Below are 25,786 nucleotides of genomic sequence, written 5' to 3'. Positions count from 1 at the left end.
GGTAAAGGCTTTAGGAGATTTGACTGTATCCTATCATCACAGCTAACAGTTAGTGAACGTTGACTGTGCACCAGGGCATGGTTCTAAACATTTTTCAAGTAAACTCATGAAATCCAACAACCATGATCATCCCATTGCGAGTGGCCAGGTTCCCCGAGATGGAGGCTTTGGAATAAGAGGTGCAGGTGGGCCGGGTGCGGTGGCTCACGCCTGTAATCCCAGCACTTTGGGAGGCTGAGGCAGGCAGATCACGAGGTTAGGAGATTGAGACCATCCTGGCCAACATGGTGAAACCCCGTCTCTGCCAAAAATACAAAACAATGAGCTGGGCCTGATGGCTTATGCCTGTAGTCCCAGCTACTACTTGGGTACTTGGGAGGCTGAGGCAGGAGAATTGCTTGAACCCGTGAGGTGGAGGTTGCAGTGAGCCAAGATCGCACCACTGCACTCCAGCCTGGCGACAGAGCAAGACTCTGTCTCAAAAAAAAAAAAAAAAAAAAAAAAAAAAAAAAAAAAAAGGGTGTAGATGGTGTTTTCAAGAATGCTCCTGGGATTAATACCTGGGGAGGAAAAGAGCAAGAACAGGTGGAGGCAGACATCGACCTGTGATCCAGTCTCAACAAAGGCTCTGGCCTACCCCAGGACACCTAGCAGTGGGGACTGCCCTTCAGAGATCTTCCAAGTTGGGATGAGGGGTCTTGGTCTTCATACACTGGTATCAACCAGTCATTGGATACAGGTGCTCCAAAGAAGGGGCCGTGACCTTGGGCAGCTCTCTTAGGCCAGGGTCAGTTTCCAGAGAGAGACTCAGCTTAGGGCTATCAGTCTGCAGCACTCCAAGAAGCTGGGGAAATCAATCCTTTAGTACTGAAGTGGGTTCTGGCTAATGCAGCCCAGAGTCCACTACTCTGAGCCTAGGAAGCTTCCCAAGGTCTCAGGTCACTCGTCAGTGTAAGAGGCAGGACTGGAAACCAAAGCAGCTTGGTCTCAGGGTCTGAGCTCTTCACCAGTCACCACCATCCTGCAGTGTAGATAGTGGGGCTTGATGGAGATTATTTTATTTATTATTTATTTTAAGATGGAGTCTCTGTCACCCAGGCTAGAGTGCAGTGATGCGATCTTGGTTCACTGTAAGCTCCACCTCCCAGGTTCACACCATTCTGCTGCCTCAGCCTCCCAAGTAGCTGGGACTACAGGCATCTGCCACCACACCCGGCTTTTTTTTTTTTTTTTTTTTTTGTATTTTTAGTAGAGACGGGGTTTCACCGTGTTAGCCAGGATGGTCTTGATCTCCTGACCTCGTGGTCTGCCCACCTCAGCCTCCTAAAGTGCTGGGATTACAGGCGTGGGCCACCGCACCCGGCCCGACTTGATGGAGATTTCTAAGCAAGAGGAAAGTTGAGGCTCAAGTCTTTCTTTGGGAGTGTAGCTTTTGATGAGGTAAAGTGGGTGGGAGGAGAAAGACTGGAGATGAGAATACCTCTTTTTATATATAGGTTCACACACATATAAAGGAAATGCCAGCCTTATTACTATATTAACCCGTTCTCACACTGCTAATAAAGACCTACCCGAGACTGGGTAACTTACAAAGGTTTAATGGACTCACAGTTCCACATGCCTAGGGAGGTCTCACAATCGTGGTGGAAGGTGAACAGGCTCAAAGTCATGTCCTGACATGATGGCAGCCAATAGAGCGTTCAGGGGAACTGCCCTTTCTAAAACCATCCGATCTCGTGAGACTTATTCACTGTCACGAGAACAGCACAGGAAAAACCCACCTTCACGATTTCATTACTTCCCACTGGGTCCCTCCCATGACACATGGAGATGATAAGAGCTACAATTCAGGATGAGATTTGGGTGGGGACACAGCCAAACCTATGAAATACAAAATTCAAAACGTACAAAAGTGAAAATAAATCTTCTTACTCCTGTCCTGCTTCCTGGATACAGCCATCCTTACCCGTTTCTTGCATATGCTTCCAGAGCTAGTATATGCATATTTAAACAGACACAGACGGGTGCCATATTTCACACTCTTAGTATCACACTATACACACTGTTCTGCACAGCTTTTCAATATGAACACCACTTACACATTGCTACGCCACCATTCACACGGAGCTGTCTTGTTCCTTTAAAAACGGCAGACCTTTGCATTGTATAGATTCACTAGAATTTAATGAACCAGACCTCTCTTGATGATATTTTTGTTCCCAATCTTTTAGTAATGCCATAATGTTTGCACATGTGGCAGCTTGCACATATGAGAGTATTTATATGAGAGAGTCCCAGAATTACCAGATCAGAGGGTATATGCAGTTATTTTGACAGAGCCAAATTGGTCTTTATAGAAATCAACACTCTCCTCCCAGTATGATAGCACCTGTTTTCCCAAATCCTGACTCTGAAATTTTGCCAATATGGGAGAAAGAGTAATTCACTGTGTCTTTCATTTTTTTTTTCTGTTATTATGAGTGGGGCTAAGCATCTTTTAATACGTTTAAGAGATATTGACGTTTTCTTTCCTGTGAACTATCCACCTTCTGTGTGCTGGCCAGCCCAGCTGAAGGGAGCAAACAGAATCCCTTTTTGCCGAAGGCAACCCCTCCCTTCAGTCGGACAGGCCAGCATTGATCAGAGCCTTTGTTAATTAGGTCACCTGATATCCCCCCCCCCCACCATCCCCAGGACTGTCCACCTTCTCTGTGCATTTCTGGTTTTGGTCTTTTACCAAAGCGGGGCTCTTTCCTTTTTGCTATGCATGACAAAAATTCAGAATATCCTTTGAAAACGACATCTTCCAAGGAAGCCAAGTATGGAAAGCAAAACGGAGGCTCTATATTTGAGGCGAGGGCGGGATTCACAGGGTGGAAGGCAGGGAATGTCACCGACAAGGACATCCGGGGGTTTATCCCCATCCTGGGGTGGGGAATCGGGGTCTGTGTTGCTGTCAGCACTTGGGGAAGCTTCTGGGACTCACCTCCTCTCCCTGCACGCTGTCTCTGCCTCCAGCTCATGTGCTCCTCGGTGCAGAAGGCCCTGTTTGAGGAGGAGGACCACGTCAAGAAGCTGCAGCAGAAAGTGGCCACCCTGGAGAAGCGCAACCGGCAGCTCCGGGAGCGGGTGAAAAAGGTCAAGAGGTCCTTGCGGCAGGCGCGTAAGAAGGGCCGCCACCTGGAGCTGGCGAACCAGAAACTCAGTGAGAAGCTGGCGGCGGGGGCGCTGCCGCACATCAACGCCCGGGGGCCCGTGCGCGCCCCCTACCTGCGCGGGTGACGGGCCCGGGGGCTGCCGGGTGTGCAGGGCCAATCCTGGCGATAATTGAGAATGAGTGAGGTTTTGTACATGCAGCTGTTCCAAGCGTTGTAGGAGTTTTTGTTTTTAATCACGCATTTGGTAGAGTCTAAATGGATAAAATGCAAGGCTTGCTTTCCCCTTGGGTGCTGGCCTCAACGTCAGACCCCACGCGCTGCCCCTTCCTGGCCTGATCCCAGACACAGTGCCTGGCAGTCCAGAAGCAGCGGGATCCCTGAGTGCTGTGTGCTCGCCTGCAGAGCGGCCTAGAAAGAACCCTGACTGGGGAGAGAACACTTTAGAATCTCTAGTGTAAAAGACATCAACGTGCTGAGCCTTTATTTCAGAAGAAAATCAGGGTGGTTCTGAGCTCCCCAGTCCAGGACAACCACTAGTCCTGATGAGTGAGCTGACGCTAGTGCTCGAACCTGCTGGCACCTTACTGTACATCTTTGGAAGGGGATGGTGGCCTTGTACCCGAGATGCCTGAAAATCAACACGTGCAGGGCCTCCCTATCCAGCCAGCATTTTCCTTCCAGCGAGGCAGGTGAAGACTTAATAAGCTCATCACAGGGGAGGGAATTGCATTAGGAGCAGGGCAGCAGGTAATTAAACAAGATAAATGATACCTGATTTCCAACACCAGCTACGACGAGTTGAAGATGATACCTATGGGTCCTGTTAACACAGGGGCAAGTGCCTTGATCGGCCTGCCATGGGTCATCAAACTGCTTCCTAAATTGAGAGAACCTGAGCAATCTCTCAGCCACTGCTATCATCTAACTTCTTGTTTGCTTAGTAATTGTTTTCTAATGTCTCTGAATTCAAAGTGAGGTGCCCCAAGACGCTGTGAACTTCTGCAAAGACACCTCCTTACCTATTGGGATCGGGTGACGTGACCTCACTCCCAGCCAGGCTCCCAAAGGGCTTATTCCAGCCATTCCAATCTCTTCTTTATACAAACACTTTCCCCCAACAAATTTTGTTTGTTCCAATAGGAATATTTGTACATCAGGGCACTTCTCCTTATGTCCGTTCCTTACACCACCAAAGCACTTCTTCGCCTTTCCAGAAAGAACACTTTTAAGACAGTACTATAAGTAAACATGAGAGTATTCACTCTACTTATTGCTCAGGCACATTTGAGCAGGTCCCAGTTGTGTGATTAAGAAGTCAACTGAGTGGCCTTTCCTGGGTTATCTTCTGATCGTGGCCTTTCAACCCAACAAGGGCCCTTCCCTGCTTTTCCACTGATAAAGGCTCCTGGCCCTTCATCAGGATCTGCCCCCCAGAGACCACCCAGACACTGCAGGGCCTGGTGATGCTGTCCTCTGCACCGGAAATGACAGGCACTGTCAGATTTCCACTCTTCCGCCTGTAGGAAAGCTGGGTGCTTCTTGTTCTGACAGCCAGTCTGGCGAGATGAGTCTTATGCTGCTTGAGTCTTGGTGGCAGGCTGCTATCCAAGGGGGAGAAGTCTCTGCTCTGCTCTGGACTGGACAGAAGAGAGACTTTTACCCCAGGGCACTCACACAGCCAAGCTTCTGCCACCACTTCATTAGCTGTATTCTCCAGAGCGTGGTGTAATAGCAGGTGCGTCTTCTAGTGTATTCCTACTGGGGACACTTCCTCAAAGCAGTTTTGCTCCCCTGCAAGGGAATGGTCAGCCTAAGGATAATGTACAGCCCGTGCTTGGAGAACCGTGGAAGCTGCACCCCTACAGGTACATTCTGTTCTGCTTTTGCAATAAATACGAGCGGCAATTTCAACCACAACAGTGAGATGATGAGTGTTTCTTTTGGGTCAGGGAGATTTCAGGATTTCCAGCTTTGGCCTGGAAAAGCGATTTAGATCCTCTGGGGAAATGCCTGTGAGTAACACCTGGGGCACTGAGGAACCTGAATTCAAGCCTGCTCTGCCGTCCCTGTCTGGATGTAGTCTCACCCCATCTCGCCCTGAGGTTTCCGTTTCTCAACACACCTGCAGAAAAGCAGTGTTCTCCTGCCTGGCTCCTCACGAGGGACAAGCAGCGACATTAATCGATGTCTTCAGAAAAGCACACTGAGATCTGCTGCCAAAGGGGACTCCCCAGACCCCTGTTATCTGCTGCACTGTCATCTTCTGCTGCCCGTGTCATCTGTTAATTGTAGGAATATATTATGCTTCACACTCTAATAATTACTCAGACCTTGACTCCCTGTAGCCAGCCTGTCTGGACACTATCTCCGAGATCCAGGCCATTGTTTACTTTCCCTCTGTGGTACAAGGAGCCCAGGAGACTTCCAAACTCACATAACAAGAGCCAGGTAGAGTCTAGAATCTTCAAACTGCAGTTTCCAGAAATCAAGATAGCAGCATGTGGGCCATAGCTAGCATGGGTTTAAATTCTTGACCTACAGGAGTTTGAGACCAGCCTGGCCAACATGGTGAAACCCTGTCTCTGTTAAAAATACAGAAATTAACAGGGCGTGGTGGTAGGTAGTCCCAGCTACTCAGGAGGCCAAGGCAGAAGAATCACTTGAATCTGGGAGGCAGAGGTTGCAATGAGCCGAGATTGTACCACTGCACTCCAGCCTGGGCAACAGAGTGAGACTCCATCTCAAAACAAAACAAAACAAACAAAAAATTATTGACCTAAGCCATGGCCAAAAACCCCAGAAAGTCCATTTATTTAACCACAAAACCAACATAGCCAAACATCAGATGTAGGGCAACTTAGGTTGAAGTCACAGCCTTACCAGAACTCATAGAAGAATCTCAGTAACTCATTGGAAATGAGGGGGACCTCAAAAATCTTAATAGATATATTCAGTCCAATTCCCCTCAACTCATAAACCCTACTGGGCTTTCCTGCTAGCAGAAACAGCAGCTCCCTCCCTGTCTGATGAAGCTGTCCTTACCTTGCTTAAGGACCACACATGGCCTTTCTTGAGATACTTACTCTGTGTAAAGAGCCCAGTTGTCTTCACGCTCCACTCTCGGGACCAGCTACATGATTTGCAGGACCCTAGTGCAAAATGACAATTCAGAGCCTGTTATTTAAAAAACTGAGAATTTCAAGGAAGCAACAGCAAAGCATTAAACCAAGTGTGGGACCCTCTGAAGCACAATGCTCTGTGTGACTGCATGGTCAAAGGCCCGTGAAACTGCCCCTGCCCATGATACCATTCCATCTTTACCTCTAGATATATAATTAGATTAATTGGACATAGGGAAATTCACCAAGTCACACTCAGAAAACTGCTTACACACCAAAGTAATTTCTAGATTTTGCCAAATTATAGTGGTTAAAGCCTAAGGGTTATATGGTGGGAATGGATACTTAGTGTCTTTCCTGGATTAGCCAAGGGGAAACCTAAATTTAGAGTGTGCAGAATTTATTTATATGGGTGTGTTTGATAGTGTCAGGATTCAATGTACTAGCTCACTCAGGCAGCTGGAGGTGGTTCTTGCTCAGTTACTTGAACTATGGACTCAATGGTAACCTATGCTGAATGAAAATGAGATGCCAGAAGTTGCTAGGTATCATTTAGACAAAACGATCCAAAGGATTAGGGAGACAGGAAGGTTCAAGTTGCAACTCAGTCAGCTAGTTCCTAACTTGACACCTGAGAAGACCTGGAACACATTCACTTTAGAAAGTATCATGTGTCGGCATCCTTGAAAAGCACAGAGGCAGTCATACTTGGAAGCTTAGAGGTAAATGTGGGAGATGCTGCCATTAACTTGGGTCCCTGAACTCAGTGTGGATTATGGGGTCCTAGGGTACAAACACCATGTAGCCATGCTCAACTTCCAGAGACAAAGTGGATGTGGTCATTGTAATAGGAAGCAGTGCCAAGGAAGTCATCCAAATGGTAGATCATAGAGTTCCTAGGACTGAAAAACAGATGGACCTCCTAGGAAAGTCTGGACTGATTTGTATACCAGAAAGAAAGACAGAAGAAAGAAGAGAGAGAGAGCAACAGAGAGTGAGCAAATGAGGGAGGGAAATAATGAAGAAAGGAAGGAAGAGAAAGAAAGGAAAGGAAAGGAAGATGAAAGAAAGAAGGAAGGAAGGAGAGAGAGAGAAAGAGAGAAAGAAGGAAGAAAGGAAAGAAAGAGAAAGAGAAGGAAAGAAAGAAGAAAGGAAAGGAAAGAAGGAAGGAAAGAAAGAAAGGCAGGAAGGAAAGAAAGGCAAGAAAAGAAAAGGACAGAAGGGAGGGAGGGAGGGAAAAAGAAGGAAGGAAGGAAGGAGGGAGGGAAGGAAGGAAGGAAAGAAGGAAGGGAGGGAGGGAGGGAGGGTGGAAAAGAAGGAAGGGAGGGAGGGAGGGAGGGAGGGAGGGTGGGAAAGAAGGAGGGAGACCTAGGCCAGGCATGATGGCTCACGCCTGTAATCCCAGCACTTTGGGAGGCTGAAGCAGTTAGATCATTTGAGGTCAGGAGTTTGAGACCAGCCTGGCCAACATGGTGAAACCCCATCTCTACTAAAAAAAAGTACGAAAAATTATCCAGGCATGGTGGTGGGTGCCCGTAATCCCAGCTACTTGGGAGGCTGAGAAAAGAGAATCACTTGAACCTGGGAGGCAGAGGTTGCAGTGAGCCGAGATTGCATCACTGTACTCCTGCCTGGGTGACAAAGCAAGACTCTCAAAAAAAGAGAAATCTAGATCTGGCAGACAGAAGCCTGACTTGAGCCTACATGTTTGGGAAAGTCATGGCCCTTCAACCAGTTCCAAGACCTAAGAATTCGTAGAGCCCCTTGATCAAAGGGAGGTCAGGAACTCTTGAAGAAAGGCATTGTGGTAACGTTACAGGATGCTATAGATCTTCCTATACTTACTAGAAAGGAGCTTCAGATGCTCACCAGTGTAACTGTGCACCACAGCAAAGGAAATCCTAAAACCTTCGAGAGATTATTGATACTGGTGCTGAGCTCTTACTGAGACAACAGAGGGGATGCTTATGGGGGTCAGAGAGTAAATGGTGCTCAGGCACAAATCCACCTCACATTAAGCCTCACGAGTCTGTAAACCCATTCTGTGGCTCTTTTCCCCAGCTCCTGAGTAAGTAGTCAGAATAGACATTCTTGACATTGGGCAGATGCCCACAATGGCTCTCTGAACCATGGGGTTAAGGTTATTGTGTCAGGGAAGGTTAAGAGAAAACCCTGGAACTTCAGTTTGTTAGTAATGCTAAAGTAGATAAAGAGTAAATAAAATACAAACCAGGAGAATAATATTTTACCAAATGGAGAATATTAGCAAAAAGATAGAAATTATAAAAAGGAATCCAAAGGAAAATCTGGAGTTGAAAAGTACAAATAACTGAAAAATTCACTCAAGAGGTTCAACAGCAGATTCAAACAAGCAGAATAATCAGTGAACGTATAGATTAACAAGGCTGAGAAAGAGAAATAAAAAGGAATGAAGAAAAATGAACAGAGCCTAAGAGATGTATAGGATGCTATCAAGTGGACCAACATACACATATTGAGAGTTCCAGAAGGAGAGGAGAAAAAGAAAGGGACAGAGAGTAGATTAGGAATTCCCAGGTGCTGGATATGAATGAGGAGTGGGTATAGGGTCTCTTTTGGAGTGATAAAATGTTCTAGAATTAGATAGCAGTAGTATTTTACAACACTGTGAATATACTGAAAACCACTTAATTATACACCTAAAAATGGTTAAAATGGTGAATTTTTAATGCAAATTTTATCTTAATAAAAGGAAATCATCGTTTCAGTTCCTCCTGCCTACCCTTCATCAATATAAACCCTCACTGGATGCAACTTACCCAGCACCAATGTCTTTACTTGTACCATTTTCTCTACCTTTTACTTGGCCTCTCTTTGTCCACCTCTATCTGAGAAAATCCTACTCAAGTTTAAAAATCTTGCCCAAATGCTATCGTGGTTCTCATTCCTCAAAGCAACTTTCGTAATTCTTTAAAATATTATAGTTTAGAAGTGGATAGCTATTGAGAAGACAGGGGCTATCCAGCCTAAGCCCAACTGGAAAGTTTTGCTAAGTATCAATTTGTGAAATTGCGGTTTAAAAAAACACACACTATAAAACTACCATCTTAACCATTTTGAAGAGTGCAGTTCAATAGTGTTAAACATATTCATACCATTGTGCAACAACTGAGTATCACTGAAACCTTGATTGGTGAAGTCTTCCCTAACCCCCTAATTGGAATCAATGACTCCTCCCTCTGTAATTCTATAGCATTTGGGGCACGCTTTTGTTCTAGACCACATTTCTTTCCAGTTAGCTCTTGTGTCTGTTCCTCTCACTAATTTTTGAGCTCCATGAGGACAGGGCTTGTGGCTGACTCACTTCTGATCTTCATGGCCTGCACACTGTGACACAAACTAAATGCTCATCGAGGAAAGAATGAAGGGATGAAGATGGTAGCATCAGGTACCGAGGCTGCCAGCATCGTAAGAACTGGAGGTGTGGAGTGAAGGAGACAATGGATTCTTCACCACTCAGGGTTCCTCCTCTTCCTCTGCATCCTGGCCTCACATCTTGCCTCAGCCCTGGCCAGAAGCAGGGGCCATGACAATCACTCCTTGGGTTCTAGGGTTTCGTCAGTGTCTGGCCTCAAGAAAACTCCTACACCAGAATAGTTCCATGGCTAAATCCTCTAGCTGTTGAACTGCTATGATTCAAAACTGTTTGTTCTGTATCTAAAGATTTTTTTAGCTTCCAACTCTTTCTAGCTTCCAACTCAACTGGACTATAGGATCATGCAAAACATCCTCCAATAGTAGCATTGGCTCCCCACCTTGAATGACCGACTATACAATAAGATGGCTACATGGCAAACTCACTTCTTGGTGTCCCAGTAAGTGTTTCTCCAGGGAGGGAGAAACACTTTTCTTTTTTCTTTTTTTTTTAGAGAGCCCCTTGCTTTTCTCCCCCCTTTGCCCTCCTGCTGCCACTCCCTGGGTGTCTCCAGATCATATTGGCTTTGGCCCTAGAGGCTGCACATAGCGAAGGGGTAGAACTGTAATTAGCTTGTCTGCAGCTTTCTTCCGCTTTTGCTAAGGGCTCAGAAAGGAGGCTGAAAAAGAGAACTAAAGTGAAACATTTTTGTTATCTGTTTTTTCCAACTAATCCTGCTTCCCTTGAAAGATCACAAGTTGGCTGCATTATTCTGCCCCTACGAGATGAATCTCCAGTTGCCAGATGCTTGGGCATGAACTAAATGGCCTGGCATTTCATTTCTTCCTGTCCAATAAAATGAGAATATTTAAACCAGACAGAGAAATGTCCTTTTATTAAAAACATGTCTTTATTGTGTAGCTAGGTATGCTGGGAGTAGACTTCAATATTTCTGGACCTTTAGATGCTGGAAACAGGGACAAAACTGCCACTATAAAAGTGCCAGACAATTATATAATGTGACTCTAAACTAATGGTTCTCAACCCTGGCTGCCCAACAGGAATGACTGGGAGCTGTAAATGAAAGGGTACCTGCCAGCTTCCCCCTTCCTACCTGAATGGGCCTCCAGCATAGACATTAAAAACAAAATGAAGCAAAGCACTACAAAACAAACTGCCTTCTGCATAAAGATACTATGCAGCCAGGATTGAAAAATCACTGCTCTAAGGGTAAAAGAGGTTCTTTCCCTTTGGAATAAACACTTTATTCTGGGAAAAATTATTTGGGGAGTCCCCTTGATAAGAAGATACAAGTTAAGGCCCTTGGAGTAGCTCTGAATATCAGTAAACTGATACAAACACTCTAGACTGATATGTTAATGATCTATTGCTGTTTAACAAGTTACTACAAACTTAGTGGCTCAAAACAACACGCATTTATTATCTCACAGTTTCTATGGTTCAGGAATCTAGGCATGGCATAGCTGGGTTCTCTGCATCAGGGTCTGTCACAAGCCTGCAATCAAGATATCAGGCCGGGCTAAGGTCTTATCTGAAGGTTCGACTGAGAAGAATCCATTTCTATGCTCACATGATGGTTGGCAGGATTTGGTTTCTTGCAGGTTGTTGAACTGAAGCCCTCAATTCCTCCCTGGCTGCTGGCTGCCTTCAGTTCCTTGCTAAGTGGGCCTCCCCAGCATGGCTGCTTGCTTCATCAAAGTGTGCAGACTAAGAGGGCAAAAGAGAAAGTCTATAACAAGATGTAAGTCACAATCTTAGGTAACCTCATCGAGGAAGTGACGTGCCATCACTTTTGCAATATTCTGCTCACCAGAAGCAAGTCACAGGTCCCATGCATGCCCAATGGGCAGGAAAGTCACAGGGACATGAATACCAGGAGCTGAGGACCTAGGGGAGCCAGCTTAGTTGGCCTGCCACACCTGAGCTTTCATAATTCAACTTAACCTTATAAAAGCACAGTCTATGGTGAGGCAAGTACATACCCACAAACATAGTTTTATCACTGTCTCCACTATTTCTATTCCACCACCACTAGGGGTTTGGTATTTTTATGAGGAGCAATTGGCAACCCCCCAAGGTATCTGGGAATCACAGAAGCACTGATAAGTCATCCACGGTCTCCCTGATGTAGTCCAACATCCAACAAAGAGTGTATAAGACTCAATTAAAGCACAGACAAATCCAGGATAAAAAGGAATTCTAAGGGCTCTGCAGGCCAACTCCAATCCAAACTCAAATCCCTTCTTTAAATAGCCCTCTGTTTTAGTTAGTTCAGGCTGCCTATAACCATAGACTGGGTGGTTTAAATAACTAACACTGATTTCTCTTAGTTCTGGAGCCTGGAAGTCCAAGATCTGGTTTGCATCTTCTCATTGTGTCTTCACATGACAGAGAGCAGAGAGAGAGAAGAACTAGTTTCTTTCCTGTTTTTCTTTCTTTCTTTTCTTTTCTTTTCTTTTTTTCTTTTTTCTTTTTTTTTTTTTTTTTGAGCAGAGTCTTGCTCTGTTGCCAGGCTGGAGTGCAGTGGTGCAATCTCAGCTCACTGAAACCTCTGCCTCCTGGGTTCAAGCAATTCTCCTGCCTCAGCCTGCCGAGTAGCTGGGACTACAGGCACCCACCACCAAGTCCAGCTAATTTTTTTGTATTTTTGGTAGAGATGGGGTTTCATCATGTTGACCAGGATGGTCTTGATCTCTTGACCTCGTGATCTGCCCACCTTGGCCTTCCAAAGTGCTGGGAATACAGGCGTGAGCCACTGTGCCCAGCCTCCTGTCTCTTCCGCTAAGGGAACTAACCCCAACGTGAGGCTCCACTCTCATGACTCAATTGCCTCCCTAATTACCTTCAATACCATCACATTGCAGGGTAGAGCTTCAACATGGGTATTTTAGGGGGACACAAATAGGCAAGTCATAGCACCCTCTCTGCTGGCTACCTGGGCTCAATGGGGAAATTTACAGTGACATGTTTCATAAGGAGAAGGCCATTGCTGTGAGAGGCTAAAGGACAGTGCTGACTTTTATTCTTCTTCCTCAGAAGTGTTTTCGCTGTGATGCCTAGAAATGCCTTAGCTTCTCTGTACTCGTTTCCCCATGAGTAAATTTAAAATCAATCAATTAATCAATCCGTCCATCCGTCTGTCCGTTCACCCACCCACCCACCCATCCATCTTCACATCTATCTTGCTTTCCAATATGGCCCCTGAAAATACGTGGCGGGCACCGATTTTTTCATACTTGCTCAAGTGCATGGATCTCTTCCAAGGGATAGCTTTGCCTAAATGCCACACTGTTGTTTGTGGCCTGTGTTTAAAACCAGTTTTCTTTATAAGTTTGATTTTGCTTTGGGTTCCCCAAGGTCATTACTTTAGTTGGAGTTAACAACTCAGACCAGAGTGTTTAGTTTGGAAGAGGCAGGCTGCCGCAGATCTCTGGGTTACCCAACCCAAGGCCACGTGGAAAGTTTTTCTAAGCATCAGCTGGAAGGAGGGGCTGGCCTGGCCTCCCCGGCGTCCATCCAGGTAGCCCTGTCTGTGTCCCAGAGGCACAGACCTTTCAGATCCACCCAGCCTGCCTGATGCCAAGAACTATTCACCAGGGGGCACTTCAGAGAGGAAAGCAACACATCATGTTGAGAGAAATGATTTTTGTTTCCACAACTTTTTCTTGTTTTGACCATGAGCATCAGTGATGATGAGTAGAATATTTGTCCTGGCATCACTGTAGAATTTCCATCCCACCCTGAACCCCAGCAAGCAAGGGCCTGGGCTCCCACAGCCCTTCCTCACCTCCACACTGTGGCCGATGGCCCCCCTGGCACGGAGCAGGGACCCAGATTGGGGTGGGGAAACGTGAAGAGTGGGAAAGCTTCCGGCTCAGGAAGCATATGAAAGAACGGTAGGATTCTCCTACAGTGCTCACTCACATTGCACAGAACCTGTTTCTGCTTTAAAAATCCTGTTGGTTGTGGCTGCACTTTTTCAACCCATGCCATTGGTCTCTTTTTCATTTTCCTTTTATAGTGGGACTTTCAAGGGTTGGATGGTGGTGGGAAAAGGGAACATTACCACCCACAAATCAGGGCACCCAGAAAGTAACCAGACAGCATTTCACAAAGAACTGTTCTACATCTCTGAGGCAGGGGCCCGATCCTCAACTCATCCTGACCGTTTTGGTGTCAGATACCAAATGCCAACAAGCCCGAGTGATGTGTCATACACATCGTTTTCCAGGTCTTAAATAATCAAATACCATTGAGGTTTTGGGCTTGGGGAGCCACTAGTTCCTGTTTTCTGTTTCCTTGGGTTGCAAACATTTAACCCCTCCCTTTTCCCCCAAAATACTGTGACTGATACAAGCAGATCCTTCTAGCATTTTATCACACTATTTAGTGAGGGAGAGACAGGTTTTTCCCTCACTAACAGGCATATACAATATTTCAGAAGAGACACAAATTCTAGCATCTCCCTGCATTCATCACGATTTCTCTTAACTCATGAACTCTGCCGTCTTCTCCAGTAATGGAAATTGTGTAGGTTTTTCCTTTGCTTTCATGCCTTCCTATTGGGTAATTCACATGCATAAATTAATACTCTTCAGCATAGAAAGAGGCTCTTATTTCAAGATAACAAATGTCTGAATCCTCCCCTTCCCACCCCTCCCTTCGACAGGATCTCACTCTGTTGTGCAGGCTGGAGTGCAGTGGCACGATCTCAGCTCACTGCAGCCTCGACCTCCCGAGTTCAAGTGATTCTCCCACATCTTCCACATGAGTGACTGGGACCACAACAATGGGCCACCAGGCCCAGCTAATTTTTTTACTTTTTTGTACAGATGGGGTCTCACTTTGTTGCCCCAGCTGATTTTGAACTCCTGGGTTCAAGTGGCCCTCCTGCCTTGGCCTCCCAAGTGCTGGGATTACAGGTGTGAGCCACCATGCCCAGCCCTACTTCCTTATCTGGACCCACTGATTCCCTTCTTCCTATCTCTGAACAGATTTGGACGATAAACCTTGCTGAGAAGCTGAGACCTGGGTGATGTTTCCGGCTTCCTCTTTGGAGGACAGCTAGTGCTTAGCTTCTCATTCCAGTCTCTCTCACAGTGGTTCACGCCTGTAATCCCAGCACTTTGGGAGGCCGAGGCTGGTGAATCACTTGAGGTCAGGGGTTTCAGACCAGCCTGGCCAACATGGAGAAACCCCATCTGTACTAAAAATACAAAAACTAGCTGGGTGTGGTAAAGCATGCCTGCAATCCCAGCTACTCAGGAGGCTGAGACATGAGAATCGCTTGAACTCAGGAGGCGGAGGTTGCAGTGAGCCGAGATTGTGCCATTGCCCTCCAGCCTGGGCAATAGAGACTCTGTCTCAAAATAAATAAAAAAATAAAAATAAAAAAGAAGTTGGATACAGGCTGCATTCCCAGATCTCTCCAGTGTGTTGGGTTGGAACATAAAAATAGCCTTCTCCCCTCCAGGGGACAGATCCCAATTAGAAATCTTAAATTCTTTCTCAATTTCATTTTCCATGGAAGACTAGATTTAAAACCAGGCAACTGGCAAAGAGCCACACGGTTTTCCAGCTTGCCGGCCATGACATCTCATGAGAACAATTCAAAACACTAACAAAAATCTTTCGTTTCAGGAGCTTAGCAGGAGGCTGGAGTGGATCCATCCATCTCTGGCCCATGATCCCGCTAACAAGCTTGCATATGCCGTGGTGCTCAGTGATGAATGCAAATGGCGCCCAGTGCCTGGCAGGGCTTGGAGATTTGCCATGTTGTTTGTCCCCACACTCCCCGATAATTGGTCCCTGTGCCATCTTTAAAAACCCATTTCTGGTCTTGGGCTAAGGGCCTGGTGATCTGGAATAAGGCTGCTTCAGCCCATGCTTGGAGCTTCAATGAATGCACTCTGAACCATGATATCTCAGATATAGCTCATTAAGTTCTTCAACAGATATTTATTGAGCACCTAGGGTGTGGCAGGCACTATGCTAGCTCTGGCTGACAAGGATTGCCACGACAGGTACATCTCCTTCCAATATAGAGTCAAACCCTCTCTCCAAAGGTGGAGAGACACAATGACCTTGAACTAGTCATTATCATTACAAATGACTGCTTTCAATGAAACCAACATTGTGCTGGGTGAGGAAATGCCACCATGGGAGTGGAAGCTAAGGGAGAAGACCCATTTTAGATAGGATGGTCAAGAAGGTGCTTCTTAGAAGGTAGTGTTTTTGTTTGTTTGTTTGTTTGTTTGTTTGCTTTTTGAGAAGGAGTCTCACTCTGTTGCCAGGCTGGAGTGGGGCGGCGCAATCTCGGCTCACTGCAACCTCTGCCTCCCAGGTTCAAGTGATCTTCCTGCCTCAGCCTCCCGAGTAGCTATGACTACAGGCACGCACCACCATACCTGGCTGATTTTTGGTGTTTCTCTTCTTTTTTTTTTTTTTTTTGAGATGGAGTCTTGCTTTGTTGCCTAGGCTGAAGTGCAATAGCACCATCTCGGCTCACTGTAACCTCTGTCTTCTGATTTCAAGCAATTCTCCTGCCTCAGCCTCCTGAGTAGCTGGGATTACAGGCACCCGCCACCACACCTGCCTTATTTTTGTATTTTTAGTAGAGACGGGCTTTCACCGTGTTGTCCAGGCTGGTCTCAAATTCCTGACCTCGTGATCTGCCCACCTTGGCCTCCCAAACTGCTGGGATTACAGGCGTGAGCCACTGTGCCCAGTCAATTTTTTGTATTTTTAGTAGAGATGGGGTTTCACCATGTTGGCCAGAATGGTCTCAATCTCTTGACCTCAATTGATCCACCCGCCTTGGCCTCCCAAAGTGCTGGGATTACAGACATGAGCCACTGTGCCCAACCAGAAGGTAGTCTTTAAAATAAGAAGGACTGGCCAGGAGTGGTGGCTCATACCTGTAATCCTAGCACTTTGAAAGGCCAAGGTGGGCAGATTGCTTGAGCCCAAGAGGTCAGGACCAGCCTGGGCAACATAGCAAGACTCTGTTTATTCAAAAAACACAAAAATTAGCCAGGCATGGTGGCATGCACCACGCAACTCGGTCCCAGCTACTTGGGAGGCTGAGGCAGGGGAATCGCTTGAGTCCAGAAGGTCAAGGCTGCAGTGAGTTGTGATTGCACCATTGCACTCGAGCCTAGGTGACAGAGCTAGACCTTGTCTCCTTACAGGGAGCCTGCAAATATATATGATCCCTCAGGAAAGAGACTACTCATTGGAGTGCAGTGATTGGCTATTGTGTCTCGTGTCTACTGAGAACCATGAGAACCACCTCTATGCTCACCTCACTTTCCTGCCCCCACACTTGAGCTCCCACCCCTGTAGGCATCTAGGGAGAATGAAATATACTTTAGAAAGTGACAGGAGGAAGTGGTGGTTCTTGTAGTGAATGCGAGGAGAGGTAACAACAAAATGCTGTACGTTGCTCTAGGCATTTCCTTGCATCTCTAGCCTTGACCTTGCCCCTGAGCTCCAGACTCATATCCAGTTGCAGACCTGCCATCTCCACGCGGTTATCTAACAGGTGTGTCTAATTTAGCAAGTCAAAACCAGAGCTCCGGGCTTCCTGCTCCACACTTCCTTCCCTCGGCAAAGGGTACCAACATCTACCCGGCTGTAGAAGTTAAAACCACTCAGAGCCATTATTGAGTCAGTTCTTTCTTATTCCCCTCCCTCAATACAGCAGCATGCCCAGTTGACCCAATTGCCAGTGTGTATCCAGAGTCCACATGCTTTGCTCCTTCTCTAAGACCACCAGCCTGGTCCAAGCCCTGGTGCCTGTGCTAGTGTCATGACATCCTACAAGTTTGCTGGCTTCCATCGTTGTCCCCACCATGAAGAATTTTCCACAACATAGCCTTTGATCCATGCTCGCCACAACCCCACTTCGAACTATTCTTCCTGTTCCTTAACCCTCGGCCTGGCTCACTCCTCTCCAGTCATACTGGGCTTTCTATTCCTTGACTGCCCAAGCTCATTCCAGCCTTTGCACTTCTTATTCCTTCTGCCTGGAGACCCATTCCTTCAGATCCTTGCATGATCTCCTCCTCCTCCCTTAAAACTTGGTTCAGACACCCCCTGAAGGTTCAGGAAGCCTTTCCCTGTGCATTCTCTCCAATATATTCCCTAGGTAATAACATGGCTTTGTTTAATTTCATTCATAGAATGTATTTCTACCTGCAATTGTGATTTTACTTGTCTGTGGTCTTTCCTCTCCTTTTTTAGAAAATTAGCTCCATGGAATACTATGCAGCCATAAAAGGAACAATATCATGTTCTTTGCAGGAACACGGGTACAGCTGGAGGCCATTATCTTTAGCAAACTAACACAGAAACAGAGAACCCAATACTGCATATTCTCACTTATAAGTAGAAGCTAAATAATGAAAACACATGGATACACAGAGGGGAACAACAGAGACAGGGTCCTACCAAAGGGTGGAGGTGGGAGGAAGGAGAGAAATAGAAAAAATAACTATTGGGTACAAGGCTTAGTACCTGGGTGATGAAATAATATGTTCAACAAACCCTTGTGACAAGAGTTTACCAATATAACAAACCTACACATGTACCCCTGAACCTAAAATAAAAGGTTGTTTTGTTTGTTTGTTTTTTTAAAAAAGCTAATAAATCCCTTATTTAGAAAAAAGAAAATTAGCTCCATGGGCACAGAGTTCCTGTCAGTTTTATGCATACACATACATAGGGGTGTGTGTATGTGTGTGTGTGTGTGTTTTAATAGAGACAGGGTCTCACCTTTGTTGCCCAGGCTGGTCTCGAACTCCTGGGCTCAAGCAGTCCCCCTACCTTGGTCTCCTGTCCCCCTTCTGTTTGATTTCCTGCTCTACTCCCAGAATGGTGCATCTGTCCTGCCTCAACAACAGTGCCTGACTCACAGTATGTGCTCTTTATATGCTTGTTGGATAAATGCATAAATGAATAAAATATAGTATGAAATGCTTTCATAACAGTCTTAAAATATATATTGAGAAAACACTACTACCATTTAAGAGATGAAAAACTGAAGGCTGAGAGACCCAGAGAGATTAATAACTTGATCAAAAGCACATAAATAATACGTGGTGGAGCTGAAATTCAATTCAGACACAAATGTTCTAACTCTAGTTCCTATCTTTCTTTTCGGCTACAACCACTTTTTAAAAAATTTTCAATCATCTTTGGGTCATAAATTACATACAGTAAAATATACCCATTTTAACTCTATAGCTCAGTAAGTTTTGACAAATATATACACCCATGTGACTACCTCCAAGATATAAAACGAGATACAGAATATTTCCATCACTCCCAAAACTTTCCTTGTTCCCCTTTGCATTCAATCTCTGTCATCCTTGGCGCTGGGCAACTCCTGATCTCTTTCTGCTGGGGCTGGTATTTTTTGTGTATTACCTAAACTATTTTTCACCCCTGAGGCATATGGCCTCTCTAAGCTTTTGGCTTCTCATTTGTAACATACAGATGATAATATCTTCCTCGTAGTTATACATTAGGATAGTTGATGTCTCTAAAGTGCTTAGAATGGTATTCACCATTGTATGAGTCTACTTGAGCTGCTATTACAAAATACCACAGACTGGGTGGCTTAAACAACAGAAATTCATTTTCTCACAGTCCTGGAGACTGGAAGTGCAGATCAACGTGCTGGAAGATTCGAATTCTGGTGAGGGCTCTCTTCCTGGCTTGTAGACAGCCACCTTCTCCTTATGCATCCACATGGCATTTCCCTCTGCCTGGGCAGAGAGAGCAAGCTCTCTGGTATCTTCTCCTCTTATAACGACACCAATGCCATTATATTAGCAGCTACCTTTATATCTCGTTTGACTCTAATTACCTGCCATATCATCATGGTGCGGGTAGGGCTTCAAAATACAAATTTTGGGAGTACACAGTTCAGTTCATTCAGCTATTATCATCACAAGGTCATGTAACTAGTAAATTGCAGAGCTGAGACTTGCCCCCAGGGCCTTGAGGGTTTGCTCATTCCATTACCCAAAGCTTCCTCCCTGTTTCCCAAAGCTATCAGAATGATGTACAGAGTGATATAGGAAGATGTGAGAACTTTCTTTGCAGAAGTGGTGACTTTCTGAGTAGACCTGCACTGTAGTTGTCTCATCTCAGTCCTGGAAAGGTTGGCTAGAACAATAGAAAGGGCCAGGCTTTCGGGTCAGACAGCCCTGGAATGGATCTGTGAAATGGGACTAAAAGCATCAGGGTCCATGAGGTCATGAATGGTAAGAACTTCCCACATACTTGACCTTAGTAGGTGATCGGCCCATGGTGTCTGGTATTGATTTCATACGGGGACCCTCCCAGTAAGGGTCTTCAGGTCACCTGAGCCTCATTTGCTGATTCCAAACTCATCGATCTCCTTCACTGCTCTTCATCCTCTCTACAAGCTATCATTTCTGCACGACAATTCCAATGAACCTAGATGGACAGAAGTTTCTAACTTATAGGCCTTCGCCCAAGAATCAAAAAGCAATATGTTTTTCTTTTGTTTGTTTTGTTTTGAGATAGGATCTCTGTCATTCAGGCTGGAGTACAGTGGTACAATCATAGTTCACTGCAGCCTGGACCTCCCAGGTTCAAGTGATCCTCCTGCCTCAGCCTCCCAAGTAGCTGGAACTGTGGGCATGCAACATTACACCTGGCTATCTTTCTTTTTCTTTTTCTTTTTTTTTTTTTGGTAGAGACAGGGTCTCGCTATATTGCCCAGACTGGTCTAGAACTCCTGGACTCAAAGCAATCCTACCTTGACCTTCTAAAGTGCTGGGGTTACAGGCATGAGCCATCACACCCAGCTAGCAATGTCTCTTATTGATTTAATTATCCCTAAAAGCAAAGACAATACAGCAGAAGTGGAAAGAGCACATCCCTAAAAACCCATTTCTTCTCCCAGGAGATTTTTTTTCCTCAGTAGAACTGAGCTTGACATCCCAGGGAAAACCACACCTTAAAAAGGAATTGTAGGGAGCTGTATTTGTCTCTTTTCTTGATGCTGATAAAGATATACCCGAGACTGGGAAGAAAAAGAGGTTTAATTGGACTTACAGTTCCACATGGCTGGGGATGCCTCAGAATCATACCGGGAGGTGAAAAGCACTTCTTTCATGGAGGCGGCCAGAGAAAAATGAGGAAGATGCAAAAGCACAAACCCCTGATAAAACCATCAGATCTTGTGAGACTTACTCACTACCACAAGAACAGTATGGGGGAAACCGCCCCCATGATTCAAATTATCTCCCACCAGGTCAGTACCACAACATGTGGGAATTATGGGAATACAGTTCAAGGTGAGATTTGGGTGGGAACACAGAGCCAAACCATATCAGGAGCAATTGGAATAGAGCTCAGATTTTAATTATTTCATTTAAAAATGCAATGTCTTATGAATAGCCAACCTCAAGGCATTTAGAGAACAAAATGGTGCCCTTTCCAAATAAAAATACTTCTCCAGACATCAGAGAGTTTTTGGGAGACATTTGGTCCTTTTCAAACTAGAACTAAACTAAATGTTTAAAATCTTAATTTAGGGCAGCTGGTCTTATTTGATACTGCCAACTTGTTCTTTCCTTAAAAGGGTACTGTGAGTGAAGAAATTGAAGGCTAGAATAAGGTCAGCATGGTTTAAATCCAATGCTATTAAAAAGATGTTCAGCACCACTGACAAGGTGCACTCTGACTGACTAACAACAGTCAAATGAACACAGGACTATACCTAATGGCTTTGACCCTGTGGAGGGGGCCCCCCTAGTGTGAGGCCCTGGGCTATAATTTAGTCTGCACCAGGTTCTGGGTTTGTTTGTTTTTTTCTTTATTATCTTATTGAATCTTCGCAACTGGCCTGGAGCAAGTATTTTACAATAAAAAATGGAGCCCCATTTTACAGATGAGGAAAATAAAGGTCAGAAAGGTTAACTTCCTCCTCATTCGTATAACTAGTAAGTGATGGAGCTAGGTTTGTGAACCTTGAACTGTCTGCTTCCAAAGCCATCAAGTTAATTGCAGAGTAGAATATTAATAAGAGCAACTATTTGGGGAGCTGTCTCTAGGGGCTGAGGCACTGCAGGATATACTTTAGGTGGGTAGAGAGTTCACATGGTGTTGGAAGATTGTAGAGATGAAGCACTTTGGAAAATGGGTAGGAACTGGAAAATGCCATTGAGTGGATCTACTGGGAAGGCTTCACTTCTTAAATGATTTTTCTCTTGGACACCAAGGAAAGTCATATTTAGCACATTACTATAAAGTCCATCTCACCCCCTACAATGAAATTTCATTTAATTATCCATACCCTTTAGTAGTAGCCACTAGGGAACAGGTGGAAACATGGAAAAATCCACATAGAGCTCACTTAGAGGGTGAAAAGAAATAAATTACATTGAGTATGCCACGTGTGAGAAATAGATACCTGCCAGGTTGATAGAAACAAGCTAAATATATATAGCAGTGAAGTGAACTCAGTCAAGATTCTTTGGTTCCAAATGTTAGAAAACCTAATTCAAACTACATTAAACTAAAAAGGAGACTTTAATTCAAATTAAGTTTTTAATTACTAATGCAGTCCATCTCCCCACTGGAACCAGGGACAGGGAATGCCATCCTATCAAAGGGTGTGTTAGCACCCAGCTGGCAGTAAAGTGGGATCCCAGAGGGATGAGAGGGCCCACAGACTCCAGGAGCACAGCTGACAGGCCACTTGGGAAAGACTGAAACTAACCTATGCATCTTCACCACATGCGTGGGAAAGAAAGGAGCCTGGGAGAGAAGAAAGGCTGATGATTGAGTTCGACATGTAGCCAGGACTTGCTTTTACCCAAACTTTATTCTACACTTGAGAATATAAAACAATGAAATCAATTTAGATATGAAAAAACTAGTCTGACTCCATTATAAGCAACTGTAGAAGTTAACACGAACCTCACACAGTCCACAGAGGCTCCCACACTCCTCAGTCAATAGTTCTCAAGAAGGTCCAACAAAATTGATTCCTGTCCTCAGAGCTTGTCAGGGCTGCACTGAGCTGAGTATCAAGGATGGAAAATGTTTGCTTCTCAGGGTAAGCACTACTGAGGGGCAAGAATGCTGCTAGTGTTGTAAAGAACAGTGAGGAGGCTATCCTGAGATCATTTAGTTTCCATCTTTGATAATCCCAGCCTTTCTTAGCATTATGTAAAAATGCAGAGGAGACAAAACTTCACTTGATTGTCTAGATTCAAACAACGGCCGGTTGTTGCCTCTCGTCTTTCAGTTGTTTTGTACTTTGACTTAAAATCAACTGCCAGGGAGAGGTGTTCTCTCTGCCCCTGGTGACTTTAAGGCCAAGGCACCCTCTGCGTTTTGGGAGGAAATGTGCAGCTTCCTTTTTTCCCCATGTAATCGCTATTTTTCACCACCATCTTGTTGCAGCTGACTCTGCTACCACCTCTAGTTCCCAAGAAACAAACAAACAAACAAACAAAAATCCCCTATCGATTTATAAAGTGCCATGCAATTCTGCCTCTTACAGAGCTTGGTGGAAGGCGTGATTTTCCTTGGATCAAAGGAATGCATACTTGGGGCTCCAGAGTTGAGTTCTGTCAGGGTTTCTTCAAACTGATTTCGAGGCAAATGCTATAGGTTTATGGTCAAAAGCTAATTTCTCTTCCTCCCAGGTTGCTACTCCTTGTCCCTTTACCATAGCAAAAGTAAAGAGAGGTAATAATGTACTGTATATTGGTGGCTGATGTCCGCTTCCAACCCATCGAGAACAATATATGGGCTCCTTTTCATGTATTGTTCAGAGGCAGGGCCCCTGTTTCTACATCTTTGAGGAGCAGCAAATTGTAGTAGAAACACACACACACACATACACTTATCAGGAGAACTAGATGTTAGTTCTGATTTCTTTGGAAACTTTACCTGGGATCTTGGATAAGTCACTTTATCTCTTTGAGCCTTAGTTTCCACATCTTGAAATGAATGGTTTGAAGGAGAAGACTCATAAGATCTTTTCCAGATTGAGGAATGTTAGATTGACGTAAATTTCCACGAGAGATTGGATTGAATTCTCCAACTCCCTAGATGATTGGGAAAGAAATTACTATTAGAACCAGAGAGAGATAGTAAGTAGTTGTTAAAAAAAAAACTTCTAAAACACTGGCCGGGCACAGTGACTCACACCTGTCATCTCAACACTTTGGGAAGCCAAGGCAGGCAGCTCTCTTGAGGTCAGGAGTTCAAGACCAGCCTGGGCAACATGGAGAAACCTTGGCTCTACTAAAATTACAAAAATTAGCTGGGCGTGGTAGTACGCACCTGTAATCCCAGCTATTCCATAGGCGGAGGCAGGAGAATCGCTTGAACCCAGGAGGCGGAGGTTGCAGTTGTAATCGGTAGAAGGTGTCCAGGTACTCGGCATCTCTGACAAAAAAATTGGACAAAACGCACAAGGATTTGTTGAGAACGAAAGTACATTCCATAGAACGGGAGTGGCCCAAGTATAGGGGCTCCAGAGCCCCGGTTACAGAACTTGCTGGAGTTTCAACACTCTAGAGGCTTCCCACTGGTTACCTGGCCTGTAACCAAGAATGAAGTGAAGTTACAGACTCATTTACTCAGAATGCACCCTATTGTAAATGCAGAGGATGTTACTTGGTGTGTGTGGTCTATGTAAATAGAGAGGATGAAGTGAAGTTACAAAGCTATTCACATTCCTGTCGTTGCTAAAGTGCTTTCATTTTGATTTAGTTCTAGGAAGTCAGCATGGGTTAGCTGCCCTTAAGTTCCCTGCCTCTAGGCCTTATTCTCCTGCCTCACAATGAGCCACGATCAGGCCACTGCACTCCAGCCTGGGTGAACCAACAAAACTTTGTCTCAAAAAATAAATAAATATGGCCAGGCATGGTGGCTCACGCCTGTAATCCCAGCACTTTGGGAGGCTGAGGTAGGTGGATCACCTGAGGTCAGGATTTCAAGACCAGTCTGGCCAACATGGCGAAACCTCGTCTCTACTAAAAAACATTACAAAAATTAGCCAAGCATGGTGACGCACGCTTGTAATCCCAGTTACCTGGGAGGCTGAGGCAGGAGAATTGCTTGAACTTGGGAGGTGGAGGTTGCAGTGAGCTGAGACTGTGCCACTGCATTCCAGTCTGGGCAACAGAGTGAGACTACGTCTCAAAACAAACAAAACCCAAAAAGCAAAAAATAAAGAAAAACTAAAAAAAACACCTACCACAAAAATACAGAATCCCAGAATTTGTCCTTCCACCCAACTGTAAGACAGTAGTGACAACTGCAAGCCTAAACGTTTCGTTTGGTCTCAGACGTCTGGTCCCCACTGGGGAGTGCTGGAGCCAGCTCGTACTGGCTTGGGAAAGTTGATTGTGTGTATCTCGGCCCATTCCCCGCTCAGTGACTTCGTGGGAGAGCTTGAAATGAGTTGAAGTGGGAGCATTTATGCCACAAAGATCAGCCAGTGCTACAAATCGGAGCTTACTGTTCCCCACGGAGAGCTGCTTTGCCAGCAAAGCACAGCTCCCAATCCATGATTCGCGGTGATGGGGAACTGTACATGTCAAGCTGGCCACGGGGCGCCCAGAGAGCTGGTTAGACATTACTTCTGGTTGTGTCTGGGACGATGTTCCTGGAAGAGACCTGCCTTTGGCTTGGTGGACTCATAAAGCAGATCCCCAGCGTGGCTGGGCATCACCCAATCCACGGAGGGCCTGAACAGAACAAAAAGGCAGAGGAAGAAGGAATCTGCTCTCTACCTGGCTGCTGACGCTGGAGGGTGGGTCATCTCCTTCCCTTGGCGCTCCTCGTTCTCAGACTTTCAGACCTGGATTTGAATCTACACCACTAGGTCTCTAGCTCTCAGGCCTGTGAGCTATGCCACTGACTTTCCTGGGTCTCCACTTGCAGAAGGTAGATTGTGGGACCTCTTAGCCTTCATAATTGCATGGCAATACTTCACAGTAAAGCTCTACATATTGTATACATATATAAATACATATAAATAGGCCAGGTGTGGTGGCTCATGCCTGGAATCTCAACATGTTGGTAGGGCAAGG

At 45.4% G+C, this 25,786-nt stretch overlaps 1 protein-coding gene across 2 annotated transcripts in view; it reads left to right on the top strand.

Annotated features, from left to right (window-relative positions):
* Positions 1-5,442, top strand: part of CCDC3 (coiled-coil domain containing 3) — a 104,104-nt gene extending 98,662 nt beyond the window's left edge. The window contains exon 3 of one of the 2 annotated variants that reach the window (XM_008002273.3): positions 3,019-5,442. In XM_008002273.3, coding sequence (XP_008000464.1) covers positions 3,019-3,282 — 264 coding nt within the window. In that variant the 3' untranslated portion in view covers positions 3,283-5,442. The remainder of the gene's footprint in view (positions 1-3,018) is intronic. The other variant, XM_008002274.3, reaches the window with a different exon arrangement.
* The last annotated feature ends 20,344 nt before the right edge of the window (positions 5,443-25,786 follow it).

This window comes from Chlorocebus sabaeus, chromosome 9 (genome assembly GCF_047675955.1).
Source record: "Chlorocebus sabaeus isolate Y175 chromosome 9, mChlSab1.0.hap1, whole genome shotgun sequence".
Classification (NCBI taxonomy): domain Eukaryota; kingdom Metazoa; phylum Chordata; class Mammalia; order Primates; family Cercopithecidae; genus Chlorocebus; species Chlorocebus sabaeus.
This window is presented reverse-complemented; position numbering and strand designations above follow the sequence as displayed.